General features: G+C 39.2%; 1 protein-coding gene across 1 annotated transcript in view; it reads left to right on the top strand.

The window, feature by feature from the left end:
- The window catches only part of DLGAP2 (DLG associated protein 2), a gene marked incomplete at its 3' end in the record, with an annotated part of 389,377 nt that overhangs the window by 325,592 nt on the left and 44,180 nt on the right, over window positions 1-19,605 (top strand). The window contains exons 6-7 of the mRNA XM_082481806.1: window positions 8,121-8,268; window positions 11,883-12,102. Of these exons, the coding sequence (XP_082337932.1) occupies window positions 8,121-8,268; window positions 11,883-12,102 (368 nt within the window). The remainder of the gene's footprint in view (window positions 1-8,120; window positions 8,269-11,882; window positions 12,103-19,605) is intronic.

Genomic DNA, 19,605 nt, shown 5'->3' with positions numbered 1-19,605 from the left:
AAAAAGCCTCATTACACACTTCATTAGTAGCTTTCTGAGGCCCCTTAGTGTAGTAGCATCTACTCAGAGTCTCTGAGGGGTGAAATTGGAGATTTACCGAGGAGAGTTTGAGGGCTAATTACAAAGCCTTATCAACTAATAATGCAATCAGTGGGCCACTGGCGCAGTGATAGTGTTCTCTGCTGCAGTCAATAAGACCTGGGTTAGATTAGTCCACAGGGTTAAGAGGGAACGCTGATGAAGGGCAGCTAGTCATCTGGCGACCTAGGAATTACCTTTCACAGGGTCAGAAGGAGGTCCCCATCCTTTCTTCCTCTGCAGAATAATAGGAAATGCTCTTAAGCAGTGTTAGGCACCTTGTTCTCTGAGAAGTCGCCTAGTGTGAAACCCAGGGAGTAATTGAGCCCGGGTCTCCTGCCTCATTGTAGCCAATACCAGCTTGACGTTGTAGGGCTGAAATGTATTGCCCTGGATTAGGGAGGGAAAGGGGATCCTAAGGCGCTGAACAGAGTGCAGAGTCTTCTCAGGAATAAAAGAGGCTTTTGTCAGTAAGATGCAATTGTGTGATGGATTGCGTTGAAAACGCAGTGAGATTCAGGCCAGCCTCACAAGTGAAAATACTGAGATCCAGGAGAAAATACGGTTCTGGTTTCTGGTGCTTATTCATCTCTGCTTTCAACAAATACTTTTACTTTTCATTTGAAAAGCATCAAGAGCTGCTTTTCTCATTTGCTTAGTTTTTTAATAAAACCTAAATGAGACTATGAAGTATGTGTGTAGAAACACTTCTTTAGGCAAGGATTTGAAAATTAAAGTGTTTTTGGTTAAAAAGCAGAAATCATGTATAAATTTTCACTTCTCCCAATTCGACTCTGTTTTTTCTCCAGAAATTACATAGTCTCATTAATGTCGTCAACTTCAGCATGAGAAGTTCACTTGTTTGCTTAAGACCTATTGGCTTACATGTATGTTTAAATTAAGCTCATGTTCAGATGCTTAATTGAGTCCTGATGGTCTGTAGTCTGCATTTGTTCTGCCTAATTATGATTTTTTTTGCATGTGTGCATGTATATGCGCCAAAAGCAAATAAAAGAAAAAAAAAAAAAAGTGAGAGTGTCCTGAAAAAAATTATGACTGTTTCAATTCCATGAAGGGATTTAGGAACATACATCCAATATTCGAGTTCTGCCTGGATCTGCCTCAGATCTATTTACTGAACTGCTACATGATGCTTTAAATGCCTCTAAGTTTTTGCCATAACATCTGCCTGAGTTTTGTTGTTGCTGACCAGTTCGCTGCCTACTCTCCAGGGCAAGCTCAAAATAGCATATCGGAACAAGACTTTTAGGATTAGCTATATGTGCACATCTGTCACCTCTTACAAACAATAGCTCTGAGTTTAGATTTCCCCCATCAGACTTGTATTACATTCACATTCTGCATGATTTGGGGTACTGGCTTGATTGAGCCTACATCCTCTGTATCTTTTCAAGGGGTGATGAAACCATCAGACTGTTTAACTATTCCGGGTGATTTCCTCTCATTCTCTTCTGGTTCATGTTGCACAAAATCCCTAAATACTTACTGATGAGAAAGGTTCTCTCTTACCCGCGATTAGTAGGCATTTCATAAGGATGGAAACATCGGTCTCCACCTCTTTCCTAACATATTCCTGTAATAAATCAAACATTCAATATCTTTCAGGCACCTTTCTAAAAAAAAAAAAGGTGATGGGTCAGTGATGAAAAATAAAGGTGTCTTAAAAATTTAATTTGGCCCAAATTCTCATATCTATCACTGATCAAAGAGAAGCTCCAGTCTGGCAAAGACAGGAAAAGAAATTCTTTGCTACAGATAAATTCACCAGATTTATGTGTACTTTCAGGTTTTTTCGAAGAACCAGACTAACTGTGCTATTCCGAAGGGAGAATCAGACTTAATGTCTATACTCTAAGTTCTCCAATGGGCTGCACGCAGGCACATCTGTGCCCCTTTGCAGAGCTCTATTGACTTCAGCAGGGATCCACAGAGGCACAGTATGACTTGCAGCTGCTATACAATGGCACTGCCGGCTAAGCTTAATCATTAGATTCTGGTCGATGAGTTATTTCATGTACCTACAAAGACGTAGTTAAGATAGATCCAGATAGAGAAATGAATATCCATTGAAATGCAAATCCCTCAATAAAATAGGGTTTGATAACTTACGCTACCTTGCTAATCCTAATGCACCTCCCTCTTAGGTGCCCAAGATGAATTCTTTTACAATTTTTATCTTTTTGTCCCAGAATGATACTTCTGAATTGCATATACTGATTTAAACAGAAGTGATTATACTTTCTTTAATGTTCCCATTCATTCTCAGATTTTTGGACAAATGCAGGCATGATCATGAAAATAAAATGTATGATTTTAGACTACTACAATCCCCAAAATTAATTTGATGGAAAATGAACTTGCTTTATATCTGATGCTCCCTTAATAAACCCGATAGACACATTCAGAGTCAGAAGGTGACTTTCTTGCTGCAACTTTTAGAGGCCTAGGAAGATTTCAATTCACTTTTGATACCTTCTTCACCCAGGGTGCACTGGTGGCTGAACATTTGACAGAGAACAGGTACTCTGGGGAGCGGTCACTATTTTGAATGTGAGTAGATCAAGGAATGACCTTGGCAAGAGTATGACATTTGCTGCATTGTTGGCATCACATTCATACTTTTTTAAGCCAAGGTTTTAGTTTTATGACAAAGTATATGACATCAATCACTTCTTAGAAAATAAAATAGAGTTAAAATGAAAAGTAGTATGGCAGAGATCCCTTTCTCAGGAGTCATACACCCCACTTTTCCAGTAGGGTTGTCTTGACTGTCAAGTACTGGTGCTCAGGAACCTGAAATTGTAGGGAGAATTTAGGGAGTGAGTTTCGGGTTTTTTGACCATGGTTTAGCTATAAAGTTTAAAACCATGTCACCCTTAAAATCTCACATTTCAAGTCGTCCTAACAGTGAAACCATGTTGTTTCACTATCATATACACTGTTTCATCAAATGACAAAAAGATTTATCTTCTGCAAAAGATGCAATGGTTGCATAAGTCACAGTACAGTACTGCGTGTTGTAATTCCAGCTTACAGTAATACTCATCATACAGCAATGACAAGAGGCTCCAGGAAACACGCCACAACTGTCCTGGGTGTTCATCAGCATCTGAACTCATGACAAAGCATGGGCTGAGTGCTGCGCAAAGTGATAGACTTCAAGTGAGTGGTGCAGGGTGCTGTGGTACATATCGCAGAGGGCATACCTCAAATCCCCCAGCACTCTGTACTGAAGTCTTTGGGCTGTTTCAGACACTCTCCATGGTCATATAAACTTTCCAAAATTTAAATCAAACAATGGAATGCAGGGGAAAAAAAAAAAAAACAAAAACAAAGTTAGCTATTTACTGCCTATAATGTAAGCATCTTACTCCTTTTAAAAATATACAGTTAATAGAGGAGGAAATAGATGGCTAAATCGTAGATGGCTAAAGATGAGGAAATAAGAGTCCTTCCCTTACCACTAGTTAATGCTTCATTGCAGCTATTGGGTTAGCTTATGTGATTGTTCCTTTCATTAAAACATGTTCTAAATAGCTGTCTAGTTTTACAAGTCTTCTGTTACAATGGTGTAAGTGGGGAAAAGATAAGGAGATGTAGATGTGCTCTTCCAGCTCCTGAAATCTCTTGCGAAACGTTATCTAATGCTTTTTGTTTACAATATAAGTAAACTTCTTCCTACATTTTTACTATACTGAGTCTCATTAGGTACAGCTACAAGACATGGCAAACCAGAAAGAAATTTGTTTTCTGAAGTCAAAAGAGTTGAAAAATCATCATTTTTTGTTTACTTAGCACATCTTGTTGCTTGTAGGGCTAAAGTTACATGTATTTTCCAGCAGTTATTTTCCCCCATTCTGTTCTTAAATGTCATTCTTGGTGAGGTGTGGGCAAGAACAGTTAGTTTGTACACAAAGAAGAGTGTGCTTTTGAGAAAGCCAGTGTCCTCAGTGAGGAAGTAGGATTAGATGGTTGTAGCAGGGGTGAGCTGGACTCTGCTGATGGATAGTAGGTGTCAAGGGTACTTTTGAAATCTGCAGAGGACAGAAATAGGATAAGTGGCCCAATGCTGGCTTCTCTCATGGTGTTTTGGAAGATCTTGAGCAGGACAACTGTGATCTGGGAATTAAAGAGGATTCTAGGGAGCAGTAAGGTTTAGGATCCGGGTTAGTGAAGAATGAAGGAGAGCTGTACTTTGGGATTTTGGTAAATGCGAATTCTGGGGCTGGAGGAAGGGGCAGCTTTCAGAGAGGAGCAGCAGGGAATATGAGATTCGGGTACGGAGGCTTGAGTTTTTGCAGACTAGAGCAATGCAAGAAAAGGGAGGCTGTGATGCAGGACTCTTAGCAACTGCTAAGCAGGAACTGTGCTGCCTCTTCTTTTATTCTGTATCTAATTTTTGCTGTTGCAATATGCAGCCTAACCTCTTTCCCATTCACCCTATATGAGGGTGACATGCTATCAGATATGCTATCAGGTATACTGTCCCAGATAAGCATGCCATGCTATAGCTCAATTGATGTGGTTATAGCACAGTATTTTGTCTTCCCTGAATAGACTTGGGCAATCTGCTGAGCACTGAAAGTACTGTTGCAAATTTAGCCAGCTTCACTGAAGTCTTAAAGCTTCACTTTTAGAGTAGACGTTCTCAAGAGCTACAAGGTCATTACATGGGACTACCTTATTCCTAAAATTTTCTCTAGGCTTTGAGTCTTGCTTGCAGCTAAGACACTTCTCGTTAAATTTAAGACCTCTTCCTAGCTGCCCTGGGCTTCCTCTGAAGCCAACAGAAAAGGGAAAGCAACCTTTGAGAGAAAAAAAGCTTTTAAAGAGGAATCCATTCCTAAGGTCTCGTCTCTTTGGAAAAGCAAATGGAAAGAGAACTGACATACCAATTTAACTTTTTCTTGTAGTCTCATTCTATTCCTCCTTTTCCATAGTACCAAACTTTAGAGTCGCCTCCTTGATGTTAATGTGTGCATTTGTTTTGTTTTGAGGTCCTGGAGATGAGCTGTCAAACCATCTCATGTGCTCATGCTTGTCATGCCCTTCCTCAGCTGAGATATAAGATCATCTACTACAGACCATAAAAGAAAATTATTTTCTTTTATCAAAGTGATAGAGCTGTGGTGTTTTGGAAATGAAGGTCAAGAATTTTGTTCCTAAGTTTATAGATAGAGTGGATGTCATTAAAAAGCCAACATTTACCACTGTCACATGTGGTGTGTGTTTTGTAGCGTTGTTGACAAGCATGAAAGTTCCTTGAACAACAGATAATGACATGTGAGAGGAACTTCCCCATGTAACTTTTGGATCTATGGTGTTTTGGTCTGGATCATGTTTATGGCAAGGTCATCATTTTTGCCATGCATTGACACATTTATCCTAGAGGATAACTTCTGAGTGTATATCTTAGAAGTGAAAACCAATCATTTCTTTTTATAAGAAAAATTTCAAAGTATTAATCAAACGGATGTGAAATTGCTTTTACAGCCTAATATATGTAACATTTCCTTTGCTACAGTCCTATGAATCTCATAAATGAAAAATTATTTAACTATCAGGTAATGTCCAAGCTCATCCATCAGAATTCAGCTGCTTAACAGTGCCATGGAATACCGGGCTTCTTTCCCTAATAAGTCATTGCTGTAGAAATTGTTGATTGTATTTAATGATAGCATTACCTCACAAGGAACCGGTATGTGCATAATGAAATACTAGGTTGTTGAGCATTACCTTAGTGAAGGAGCTCCTTATTAGGAGCCAGTTTTAATTAATTAATTTTAAGTAGTTTATAAAATAATTAATAATTTATAATTTAATTTTATTGCTTCTATCTTTTCTTAATGTGGCCTGTGTTTTAATGAAAAAACCTCAAACATCTCTTTCACAAACTCTCTCAGAATCCCAGACTTTGGCACCTGATGACAAGGAGAAGGTCTAGAGGGAACTCCTCTCACTGTTTTGAAAAACTCTAGATTAACAATACCAGGCAGATTTAGTAAACCATGTGCAAAGAATCAGAATGACACGAAGCAGGTGCCTGTAGAGGAAAGGAGATTTAGTTACATCCAGCAACTGAATATAGATAGGGAGGGTCTATACCACTTCGCCTAATCTATTATATTGTCTTCACACCTATGGGAACAAAAAAATACTGCTACAGTTGTTTTCATCGTCTAAAACCAAATTAGACTCACTATCAGACAGCTATCATAATCTGCAAATCACTTGGATAGTAATGACTTAATTAACCTCTGATCACATGCCTGCATCAATCTCATACATTTTCATTTTGGTTTTAGCAGTTATAGCAGTTTCTACATAGTTTACCTCTGCTGTGAGGTTACAGAGGTATTCCGTAGAAGGCACTGAATAAAGAAAGGAAGGAAAAAAATGGTTTTCCTCCAGGGAAATTTCTTAAGAACTCAGAAAAATGCCTGCCTTGCACCAAGATGAAAACAAAACCTGTCCTTTTTTACTGAAGAAGGCAGCAGCCTGTCTTAGAGGAGCAGATAGCCCAGCCATTGGCAGATGCACTGAGGAAGCAAGGCTATGTCTGTGTTGACCCTGAGATGGCTAAGTCAGGGAGAACACGTGGAAGTGCTTGAGAACAGATCTCCCAATGTCGGGAGGGTCTATAAATCCCATCTGCTCTTGCAGCTGGTGATGTGAGGGCACCCTGGGTCATCACATGTCCAACATCAAAGGACATGGCCACACAGGGAGATGGAGCTCCACACTATTTGCTGCTGTAGTCAGAGACAAGATAAAAGCTCTGAGATTCCTCCCTGAGTGCTCCTTGGGGATTGCATCCAGCCCAAAATCAGGTTGTGTCCACTTAGTGAGGAAGGCTGAGTCCTTCCTCAAGCACCAGCCTGTGGTCACACTCAATGTTTGATAAGTATGGACTAAGAAACAAGGTCCTGGTTTGTGCCTCAATTTGCACCAGGAGTTGAACCTGTGGCTTTCTCATTCACTGAGTGGTCTGGTCCTTCCAGAGAGGAAGCTTCCTCCTTCACAGGCAAATTCCTGACAGCTCGGGCATGTGTCACAGCCACTGCTGGACTGAGTCACTCTGACAGCTCAGCTTGAGATAACTGTATTGCCAATATTGACAGGCGTTCCACTAGCACAAATCTATTATTCCCAGAAACTGTATTTTTGTAAAGCTACCTTTAAGGAATAAATATAAAACCTGAAACATTAATGAATTTATGCACTGATGTCTAGGGTTGAGTGTCACATGACTTCTAAAATCTGATTTTCAGAGGTTCTGAGAACTCTGGTAAACCTTGCTTGCAACTTTCATTTTTTTTTAATTTTGTATTCAAAGCATAGTACCGTTCTTTAATTAGGCTTATTTATTTTCCTGGAATGATAGATAATCAATATATTTAACATAAAGCATGAAGACTAACATACCCTTGTAGTGAAAGGGGCTCAGTGTGGTGTTAAGGTCCCAGTCCTCCAAACTGGGAGATGTGTTTCAAGCAAAGCACTTCTAGAGCTTCGTGCAGTTGTTCCAAGTACCTTATTAATCTATTTTTTTAGCTGAACATGGAATATTTTGATCTTTTGTAAAAATATGTCAATCCTTTGAAGATAACAGGTCTCGATGCCTAACACCCTGATGAAAACCAGATGACAAGTAGCAGATTTTATCTATGAAGGAAGATTTTTAGTTACTTTGGTTTGTGCTTTAGCTCTGGTTCTTGTTCCTATTGGCCTAGACATTCTCTTTTGGTAGAATTCAACATTAATAGCCAGGAGGATTGATGATGTTTAAATACAGCAAAGACTTAAAATTTTATATCACCCGGGTAGCAAAACTGCAGACGGATTCTCTGCTTGTGCTAAGGCATTTGACTACAACAGATCTATGATGCTTTATATAGAGAGAGATTTGGACCCTGGGGAATGGATTTGCGAGTCTCATACAAATTACTGTCTTTAGTGTCCTAATTGATTCCATCCGTAGTTTTACACCCTTTCCTTTTTTCTTCCTCTTTCCTTTGTAGTCAGAGCTACCTTCAAACTGCAAGTGACGTGCCTGGGGGTCACAACCTGGATCCCTCTGCAAACTACAATTCCCCAAAGTTTCGCTCAAGGAATCAGAGCTATATGAGAGCAGTGAGCACGCTCAGTCAGGCCAGCTGTGTTAGTCAGGTGGGAAATTCTTGTTATAACTTCTCTTATGGGTAAATCACAGATGCCAGAGTTGTTACTAGTGGATGATTTTAGTTTGGGGTTTGGTTTGGTTTTGTTTTTTTAATTAATATCAAACTGAGGATGTGAATTGTCAAAGTAATTCTGTTCTAAGGAATGTAACCCTTGTTCAAAATTTCAAGAAAAATACTGAATGCTAGAAGCAAAGGGACACTACCATGCATAATATTTTCCATTTATTTTTCATTAGAAATCTAAATACTAGTACTTTCATTTTCAGTCTATGTTAAATATTTTAATGTTAAGAAGATGCAGACTGAGCATAAGGGGCACACTCCTACAATACACATCCTCTGAAAATATCTACTCTGATTTCAGTAAATGTGGGTTGCCAGATTACGGTATAGATTGAAATAATTATGCTCCAAAGGAGCAGTGATTCATCTCTAAACTCAATCCCTCACTCTTCTTGGGTGATAGAATAAGTCCCATCAATTATTCTATGTATGGGGACTTCTGAAAAGAGACATTTTTCCACACTGCTGGTTTTATGTTGGCTAGTTAGTACTAATTCATGTTGAAGTGAGATCTGAATCAGGCCTGAAGTGCAAGCAGCCTTATGAAGTACGTGCATGTTCTGTTTAGCAGAGGACTTTACATAAAATTCCCAATGTTTCTAATGTTTATTGGTCCTGACATTTCTTCACTGTGTTGCTTCATGACAGGTGGGCCCTGCCCTTCTCTCAGACATGTGCTACTTTATTTTTCTTTGACCATTTAGTGGGGCACCTAAGGGTATAGTAGCTAATTATACACAATGGGCACGCTAAAGAAAGATCTTTTTAAAGCAATTTTGTATTCGCTCCCATTCAATTTCTGTTGCATGGCTATTCAGGCCTGGATTCAACTCATCTAACTCGAGGGTTTTAACTGAGGCAAAAACTGAAGCTTCCTCTGCAGTTAATGGAGTGAAAGAGTTTCTTCCAGGACAATGCACATCCCAAGTGGGCTGAGAGCCCTCTGGAAACGCTTGTCAGTCTCCACTGACTATAGAGGGTCGGGCAGCACTAGTCACCTGACTAATGCCCTTCAGTCAAATTCCTTAATTTATGTGGGATAAATCTAAGCATAATCTTCTACAGCAGACATCAGGATTAGAAAGTCAGTCACTTTCCAAGCCTTTCATTATTTTTCATCGCTCCCTCGTGAAACCTGTCCCCATCACTCTCGTGCCTTGATTTGGCATTACCCTGGTTTGGTTATTTTCTATTTTTAATTACACTCTGCTTTTGAGCAAGCTTCACAAGAATTACATCCTGCATTCAAAGCAAGGGCTGTTTGCTGTCACCTAACAATGCTGTAATATAGAACTATTCTAACATCTTCTGCCTCTTTGACCATGTCTGTTCATGGAGATGTTCACTGAGCTGTCCATAATGACTAATTGGTTTCAGCAACGGTTAAAATTCTTCATTCCAATGTGCATTACCTGGAACGATGTCCACAATAGATTTCATTTGCAGGTAGATTGCTCAATTGGCCAGATTAACTAAACCTGCTGGATATAGTTCCTTTCTTTTTCAGTCTTCACTAACCTACGTAATCTTGTGTCAACCACATACTTCCTACCTCACAGTCCCGCTGTTTCCAGACCAATAACAAATGCATTTAATAGATACTAAAAAAAGTTAATGTATTAAAGTAACAAGTTCTGAACTTTGCTGTTTCCTCTTCCTTTTCCATGACACCATCATCTTCTTATCCCATCTACATAATAGCAGTTTGTATGATTTGTGGTATTTTTAATGCCTTTTTTTTTTTTTTTTTTTTGAGATCTTTCATTTTTCACTCTTGACCAAGGGTAGAGTCAAGAAAGATGCTGGGTTCCATGGTTTATATTTTTAATTGAAGTTTTAAAACTTATTTTTCTATTGTCAATGAACTTAGTTTGAAAGAAGTGGTTAGGACTTCAAGTGTTTATGGACTACATTACCATGAATTTCCTGATCAATGATGTATGCAAAATATTTCAGAGTAAGGGTTTTTTTTTTAATCTTTTCAAGATTGCATTAGTCTACTTAACTTTATTAGAAGCAAATTTTATGAAGGGTAATGTAATTCCTTTCAGATGAGATTTAGTAGCCAAAATGTCTTACATGAAATTAAAATATCAGTTATTCATTATCATCTGAAGTTCCGTATGAAATTTCCATTTACTTAATCAAAATCCTAAAACATTTGAAACATTTGCACTCACTCTGTTTCCATGATGAATAATGCACTAGGAACAGTAATAATGAAAAATGCACTTAGCAGCCGTATAGAAAAAGTAATACCAATTGGATGTGCTGTTCAGTGACGCTACGAATTTAACTTGGTATTTATACCGATTCTGATTTCTAGCACTCTCTTTTTAAAAAAATATCAGGAGGACATATCCAGGGGTCATGCGTTTGCCCATCCAGTGTTAACTTCCTATCTGATTTTGGATAAACGTAATTTTGAATTATTCAGGTACATTTAAAGGTAGTTAGGGCTGACTTCAAAGAAACTGCTAAAAATGAGCTAGGTAGAATTCAGGCACTCGTCTTCAAAACTGCAATACACAGTTTCCTACCGAGAGCTTCCCTAAGCTTGGCCAGCCTGCCTCAACCCTGTTCATCATGAAAGCAACCTAAAAATCTACAGTTTTGAATCATGCCCAACCTTCAGGGCAGGGTCGGCAGGTAGATGCAGGCTCCTGGCCAAGCCCTGCGGGGGGCTGGAGGGCAGTGCTGAAATCCCCAAAGGGGCCGACTTGGTAGGTGATGCAGGTGAGCACATCTAGGGTGCTCTGACAGGCAGGGTTCCTCAGCTCGCCTGGTGGCAGAAGTATCCGACTTAAAATAATGCTGCTGAGGAAAAGGCAGCATCTCGTTTTTCCATGGTAGTGGAATGGCTAACCCAGTTAACCAGGGAATGAGTTTGGTTTAGGCCCCTTCTCAGCTAAAGGTGGTCCAAGCATTACTTTCTCATCTGACCACTTTTGACTCTATTTAAGACAATGGTTAATCTTTCACACGCTTCACTGGACACAACTCTAGACACAATATTTCTCAAACCTTTCAGAAGCATCACCTCCTCTGAACTTACACATCTTCGAGTATGACATACTTCCTTGAGCACCTTTATAGTGAGAAGAAGATAACCTACCACACAGGCTAAAGTAGTAACTTTGCTGCTAAGTGAGGAACCCTGGCAATCCACCCTCACCTTTTGAGGATTAATATTAGTATAGCTGATTTCTGTTCTCCTATCCTGGCAGAACATGGATTTCTATCGGGGCAGAGTGAGCCTGTTGGTTACCATTAAATCATGTATTTACAATCCTCTGAATGTACCCAAAGATATTAAATGTAAAATTAATTGTATGGCATGTGTGATGTACTTATTATATACATAGACAGCTGATGTAAGTTAAAAAAATGTGAATGTGATCAGAAGGGATTACTACATTTTAACTATTTGCTAAAACAGTTCTTCATCAATGTACAGGTGTCCATTTGAGATGTTGAGGCCGTGATGATCACAAAAAAGCAAGTCAAAAATCAAATGCATTGTTGTTGTTTATTCAGATGAGTGAAGCAGAGGTTAATGGGCAATTTGAATCGGTGTGTGAATCAGTGTTTAGTGAAGTTGAAGCTCAGGCAATGGATGCCCTTGACCTCCCTGGATGTTTCCGAACAAGAAGCCACAGTTACTTGCGTGCCATTCAGGCAGGCTATTCCCAAGATGATGAATGTATACCTGCGATGGCATCTTCCAACATCACCTCAACTATCAGGTCAACCACAGGTAAGCAAATCTACACTGACCCTTCCAATGTTCTGCATGTAAAAATATGTCGTCTTGTTTTGTAAAAGGGTGTTTGACACTGGAAACAATTTCCCTGTGTTGTGATAATATTTGATACCAGTATTCTTAGTTTTGTAATACCATACCATTGTGGTTACAGCTTGGAATAAGCTCCTTCTGGGGACAATCCCGCAACCATAATATAATGGACCTGGACTTTTGACCTCTATTTCCCATATATACAGTCATCCAGGTGCAAATATAAAAATGTGAGTGCAAATGGTATCATTTAGATATTGTTGGACATTTAGGTATTTTTATCTATCAAGTAATTGATCTTCTAAATGATATCAGTTGCACTGCTTTTAATTTAGGTCTTTAACGTACCAAAAGAAAAAGAGAAGCAAGATTTTACATATTTGTTCTGAACATTTACAGGCCATTAACTTAGCAGGGAATTAGTTACTTTTAGAAAAGGTGTAACCAGTTGTATCAATACACTGAATCATAAACATTATGGCAAGCTTCACACATCTGCTGTTACTCATCAGTAGCCATTAGCATTCATTGTTACACCATTCGCTGTTAGGATCTTTTAACGTTCTTCTGGAAACTTTCTTTTCTCTTACTACTTGCTTAGCAAAGATGATAGCTTGATTCATTTTAGAATATTAGTGTCTAGTATTGGTAGAGAAAAGATTGCGCAGATGGTAGTTAAATAATTAAAATGAAATCTATAACAAATACATTTTCTTTGTTAAGTGATCCAAATTCACTTTTATGTTTCCAAATATGTTAATGTCAGTTCCTAATTATGATATTGTCGTTGCCACATACTATTAAATTGCAGTGCAGGCTTCCTATCTACAAAAGGTAAAAATAGAGCTCAAAATGTATCATGCAAAAATACTTTTTAAATTATTTGCTTGACACATCTGTTGTATAACAGAACAGTGGGAACTTAGGAAGTAAGCTGAGGCTGAATAACATACATTTGCATTCCAGAAGTAGCATAAAATGTTATTTTATCTTAAGCATAGTATTTTAATTGCTATATATAACTTTGTATAAAACCAGAATTTGTGGCTTACAGTGCCACCTCTAGGGATGTTTCTGTCCTTTGTTTAATAGAGATGCTATCATGATATGAAATGAGATGTTATTGCTACCCCAGAGACTAATTTTCATCTTTGTCATATAGTACTGTGTGATTATTATGAAGAAACCTTCCATGGCAAAAGGCACAACTAAATATCTATTTTGTTGTCTGACTCCAGGTACCGAATTGGAATACTTTCAGAATTACTTTGGTTACCAAGTCGATTGGTTTTAACCTAAGCTGTCTTGAGTTTATATGCTAGATAAGCCCGACGTTCTCACTGAAGGGAATTTATTTTATATTCTCTAGAGGAACAAAGCTGAATAATAGAATATGTTTGGGAAAATAACCAGATTAGGCAGTAAATATGTTTGCATCCCAGTGTTTTCCTACTTATGAAAAATGTTTTGCATTGATTAGCAGTCTGATGGTTAAATACTGTGGGTTTGAAAACTTTAACCTTCATTTCACGCATGGCTTCTCCCTCATCTCAGAAATGATTTATCAGATAGATTTTCTTGGCCAAATATGCAATCTTTCTGCTTTGTTGTGGTGAGGTGATATTGACGTTGTGGAGAAAAAAGATTATCTGAGATGTTTTCCTGAGCCAAAACTGTTTCTAAGCCTATGGACTGTATACAGTTCTGAGTGTGTTTCTGTAGTCAAAATATTAACTCTGTACCACTGAGCAAGTTTGTCCTCAACTTCTAGGTAACATAAATATTCAGATTAGAAATATTTATCTGATTTACAAGAAAAGTGAGGATTATGTGATTCACTATTAATTGAAAATTTCAGTTGCCAAATAAATTCCCATTTTTTAAAACCCTAGGGGTAACCCTTCCATATTTCTCTCTTCAGCCCCTGTGACTTTGGAGGGACATGCTTCATTTCCTATCATTACTACAATTAAAAAAAAAAATAAAAATCTTACTTCTTCAGTCCTCTCTGAAAATTGTAAAAGAAGCAGTTGCCTGAGATGTGAAAATGGTGTTGGCAGAGATTTGACATTTACACAGGCTTCATTCAAATAAATGTCAAAAAGGTCGAAGTTTCACATCAGTCTTCAGTTCCAATTCTGTCTTTTGAATTCTTACGAAAATTGCATTACATTAAGTCCTTCTTTCTTCTGATGTAACAAACTCTTCTTCGCAAAGAAACTAAAGCAATTTCATAGAAAATTAACAGCCATTGCAATTTAATTATTACTTGAAATTTTACTGATATAGGTCATGACTGCCTCTTATCGATGTTGTAAAGCAATTAAATCATAACACAGAGGCTTAGCTAAAAATTAATTCATGTAACTAAAAATGTAAATCTAAAATAAAAATTGTAGTATTTGATCTACAAATTCAATTACAGAAGTATGGAATATATATTTACAGCATGCAGTTTCCTAAAATGGTCCTAGGTGCATTAACAGCTTTCAGAAGGTAGGAAGGTTGCAACGATAATGAATGTTATGTGGGACATCATTAATGGACTCTGTTAACAGGGTTTTCTAATAGATGGAAAATGAACTACCAGTAACTCGCTCTTCTTAGACGTATACAACTTTACAGAGAAAGCCCGATGGTTCATTGGTAATATCTATGGTACTAACAACATAATAATAATAACATAATAACCTTTGCACAGACCCACGTAGTTTAATTATTTGTGGAACCGGGCTTCTCCACCTCTGATGGAGACTGTGTGACAAGACATAGGGCACTACCTGTGCCCCAGGTGCAAACGAATGAGACAAGAGACGATGCAGAGGAGGCAGCCAGCATTGCTGGCACACTGTAAGCTAGACCTGGACTCTGTGTGACCCCTGCTAAAACTCATATTTCATTATATTTAGGGCATTTCTAGCCATCCCGTTTCATTTTGTAAAGAGATAATGAACCCAGTACAAAATACTTCATGCTAAAAGCCCTGAATGACAGCGTATGCTTTCTGACTCTGAACTGTATCCAGTTGCAGCTGTCAGATGCACAGCTGAGAAAATACAGCTCCAGCTGCTGCTGCCTCCCACCTCGTCCCTCCATCCCAGACAACATGTAATTTCCTGAATGGGAAGCCACGGAGTGCAGTAGTCATCCTAACTACTGCTGTCGTACATCTTTGCTACTCTTGTGAGCAATGCTTCATTTTTCAGGAAAGAGTCCATGAAATCTGGGTCACTATTCCAGGTAGCACCAGCTCGGTTCCCTATTGTATATCTGCACATATATAGGCTCCGCTGTCCGCTTGGAAGTCTTCGTCCTGGTAGCATCTGGGTAGTGTAGCAGAGTGCTGTGGGGAGGTCCACAAGCTACCAAAGGTATCGGAGCTGTGCCACCAGCAGCTCGGTGCGTGGTGAGCAGTAGGCTGGGAGCAGTGCCGCCGTAACACACTATCCCACCTGCAGTACCTACCTTGTCTTACTGAAAAATAATTCACAGACACTGGATTGTGCAATGAAAACATAACCAACGAGCAGGTCGGGGAGGTCTTAACCGCTCTCTGGTTGTTTCCCCTTTGCCTGAGAAGGTCAACTTATTTTTCTTACATGTCCTGTATGTGGAGACAGTCCTGTATATGACTGACTTCATACATTATAGAGTATTTCCGGATGGTTCCTCACAGTTTTTCCTCCTGATGTTGTTTTACTTTGCTGTTAATGCAGAAATACTTACGGAGTCGCAATCATGCTGGAGGTAGCAGGTAGGACGGACTGCTGTGAAGCAGAAGAATGTGTTAAAATCCCTCCTCTGAGGCAGAGGGCAATTTGGTATTTGCATCTTTGGCCATCCAGGATATCCTGAACACCAGGTTATTTACTATGTGTTCAAATGTGGGGCGCACAGTCAGTTTCTCCTGATGGCATTATTATACATTCTATAAAACATTTTAATCTTTACTGAGGAAGACACTGCCGCTCTAGCCCACTGCTCAGGACACTCACCCATCAGGTGGGATATCTGCTCGTGAATATTGCTTCTATATGCAAATTGAAACATCCAAAACAGAAAAGACTAAATATCCTATAAGGAGGAACCAAAACACTCCAGTCAGAGGTACAAAACCCTTCTCCAGCAACAAGCGCTGACGGAGTGGCTTCAGTTAAGTTCTTCAGCTTTTAGGCTGATGAATACAAGGGAGCATCATCTTCACTTTCTTAAAACTACTTCACATTTTCCTCTAACCCAAGTTACTTGGCTACAACTGTATTTTTTGATGAGTGGATTAATGAGAAAAAAAAAAATCCACCTAGCTATGGACTTCAGCACAACAGGAATTGGGTCACAGGACATAAAGACATCCTGGATTTCTGTCCTGTGTTAAGTGTCGGTCCAAGATCACTTGTCCCACTTCAGGGATTTCCAGCTGATCTTGAGAGAAACTTGGTGTGAAGCACTACTGATTGCAGGGGGTATAGTTACTAGCCTTAAGTGGCCAGTCCACTGCATTACAATAACTTCATTTTTCTAGAAAACGTAGCATACTGCAAACCTGTCAGATCAATTGTATATGCACCTCTTTTTATCTGCTTCATAGTAGGTAGCTCTACTAAGCTGGTGCTTACTAAAGGGTCTACTGAAAAAGATGAGAAGTAAGGAACTGTCTTTTGTCCATTTTACTTTTCTCAGCCAGTAGGACTCTGCTTGGCAATGAGTAAACTTCAGAGAATTCCACGTTTACTGAACTATTGAGCGCTAATTCCAAAACCAATTAATTCAAACAAGGTCACATTGCATGAGGGAGTTTTCAGTTACAGCTCATATGATTACTCAGAATGCCTGAGGAATTGCAGGTTTCCTTTCTCCTGACTTAAAGCTATTTTCAGCTTTCCATTTTTGAAATAAAGGGCTGCATAGGGTGAATTTTTAAAGCACGTGTTTGATACTCATCCACAAAACTCTGATTGCCAGGAAATAGATTGCATGGTCATGTACCTACAAACATAAAGGCATAAGAATGTGCTATTTCATTGAGAAGTTGTACTGTTCCATAGCACCCCTGCTATCCCTGCAGACCCAAAAAGGACTGATTCTCTAGTTGCTATCTGAACACTAGTAATGGTAGTTATTCTTCTGTGGGTTGTTTTTATTTTTTGAAAGATATGAGGATACCAAGGGAAGGCAAAAGTTTTATTCATGGTGCTACTACATATGGAGCTAGTGGAGTTCAGTGAAAGGTCACTAAGAAGACAAAGGGTCTCGAGCATGTCTCCCATGAGGAAAGGATAACAAAGCTGGGACTGTTCAGCCTGGAGAAGAGAAGGCTCAGAGGGGATTTTATAAATGTATATAAATTTAAAAATTGGAAAAACACATTCCTTAGTTCCTAAAAGAAAAACATTTTATGATCAATAAATGTGTAATTTTCTTTATTTTCTCAAGAATGAGATGATTCATCCAGGTGGCTGCTTGGACGTTCTTAATCCAATGCACTATGGCTAGGAAAACCAGCCAAATGGAGGAAAACATATGCATGAAGTAACATCTCCACAATTTCTGTTTTCTCTGTAGAAATAAATGCTGAGTCTTAGAGGTCTTTACTGGTATCCATTGCTAAGTAATAGGTAGAGGCAGTATCCACAACAGGTATGTTTAAAACCACAAAACCTGAAGTCCAAATAAGATATAGAAGGCTGTTTTCTCAATTATAATTTGCCTGTTGACTTTGTTTAATTGCTGCTGGGGCTCCATGGAATTATCTGGCACTCTAATTCTCTGCAGGAAACATACCATATATCTGAGGCAGCACTTGGGGATCCTGAGTTAATACTTTGATGCTATGCCAACTTGTGTGCCTATACTGAGAGAATAAATCTTAGCCTAACAAACGGTGAGCCCAGTTCTGCACTTGGATAAGCACACATCACACTCATTGCTCTGGGTATATGTGGGGGGAATAGTCTTTAATTCTTTTAAATATATTGAAGTTCTGCTGCTATGCTGACACTGCTGTTTCATAGCAGCTCTACATGATGGAAGTGGCCCAGGCAGTCGCTGGGATGAAGGTGACATAAGCCATTTGGTTTGAGGAGTTCAACAGAGGATGGCCGAGGGGCCATTGCAACTGGTCATAACTGGGATTCCCTGAGATGGAGTAAGGCTGTGCCGATGAGGGCTGCCTGGCCGTGCGGCCTCTTCAGGCTGATGAGGCATGACAACGGTTGGAGCAGTAGCCAGGAGCTTTTCATAATTCTCATTCTCCTTGGTACAGATGATCTGCAGAGGCAAAGATAAAAAATTAAGTAGCTGCCTTCCATCTATGGTTAATTTTAAAAATGTGTAATGAGTGTTTCTCCCTTGCTCCTGCTGGTCTGTGCTTGACATAATTCCTCCGTAACCTATTAGATTTGCCAGACAGCTGGTTCCTTTTTTTTATTAAAATGTACACCCGTGCTCCCTTCCCTGGCAGAATTTGGCTTCAAAGGTTTTCCGCAGGATCAATTTTCGCAGAACTTTCTAAGCTTCACTTTCTCTATAATATTATAGGGAAGAAAAAAAAAAAAAAAGAATGGATAAGAAAAAAAAAAAATCATGCAAGGAAGGTGATTCACTGCTCAGGTGTTCGAAGCCTTCCTGACATGATAGAAGCTAACAGTGGCAGAGGTAAATCTCAGCCCAGCTATTTAGCTTGAGGTTGCCAGAGGGTTTTGTCCTCGGTGGGTCTGTGCAGCTGTGGGAAGCTCACAGGACAGGGGAGCCTGGAAGCACCAGTTCGCAATGTTTCCTTATGCTTGTAGGACCCCTCTCCTGCCAGTGCTTCTCCTTCTGTGTTCCTCAGTGAATTAAAAAAAAAAAAACACTGAGGAGTCTTCTCAGAAGCTCTGCATGTATCCAGTCCTGGTTTTTGTTGAAGGCATGTATGTCAGGAGCCATAATGATGCTGTGTGCACTGGAATAGAAATGATTGCTGTGCTGGGTATAGAGATATCCTTTTCTTTGCATTCTGGCGCTAATTTTTACCAGCTCGTGTAATATTTCATCCATCAGGGCCTCCGCCCATCAATTAGTAACTGTCTTGAAACTGACCCAGTTTTGCTTGCTGACAAACTGGCCCTTAGGTTTGTTGCACTTCCAGGACAGCAGGGGCGTAAGCTGTGTTCTGCTCTAGCTTCTTTACAATTAAAAAAAAATCTTCCAAAAGATTTGTGTGCAGCCATAGAAGAATTCCTCTCCTGTGGGTCCTAGCAAAGGCACAAGGGCCAATAGAGGGTATGTGTAAAGAAAGAGAGCTGCGTTCCAAATTAACAATAAACTACTTTATGGCAGGTCAAGTCTTGCTTCCTTAGGGACCCTCTCACTTCTAGAATGTACATTGGATAGTAAAGCTATTTCCAAAAATGTATTATCAGGCATTTAGGGAGGCAAGTTCACTACCCTTTCACTACCCTTCTGCCTCATGATGAGGACATTTTG

The sequence above is a fragment of the Vanellus vanellus genome, assembly GCF_965231255.1.
Source record: "Vanellus vanellus genome assembly, chromosome: 3".
Taxonomy (NCBI): domain Eukaryota; kingdom Metazoa; phylum Chordata; class Aves; order Charadriiformes; family Charadriidae; genus Vanellus; species Vanellus vanellus.
Note: the sequence above shows the minus strand (reverse complement) of the source record. Positions and strands in the feature narration are given on the sequence as shown.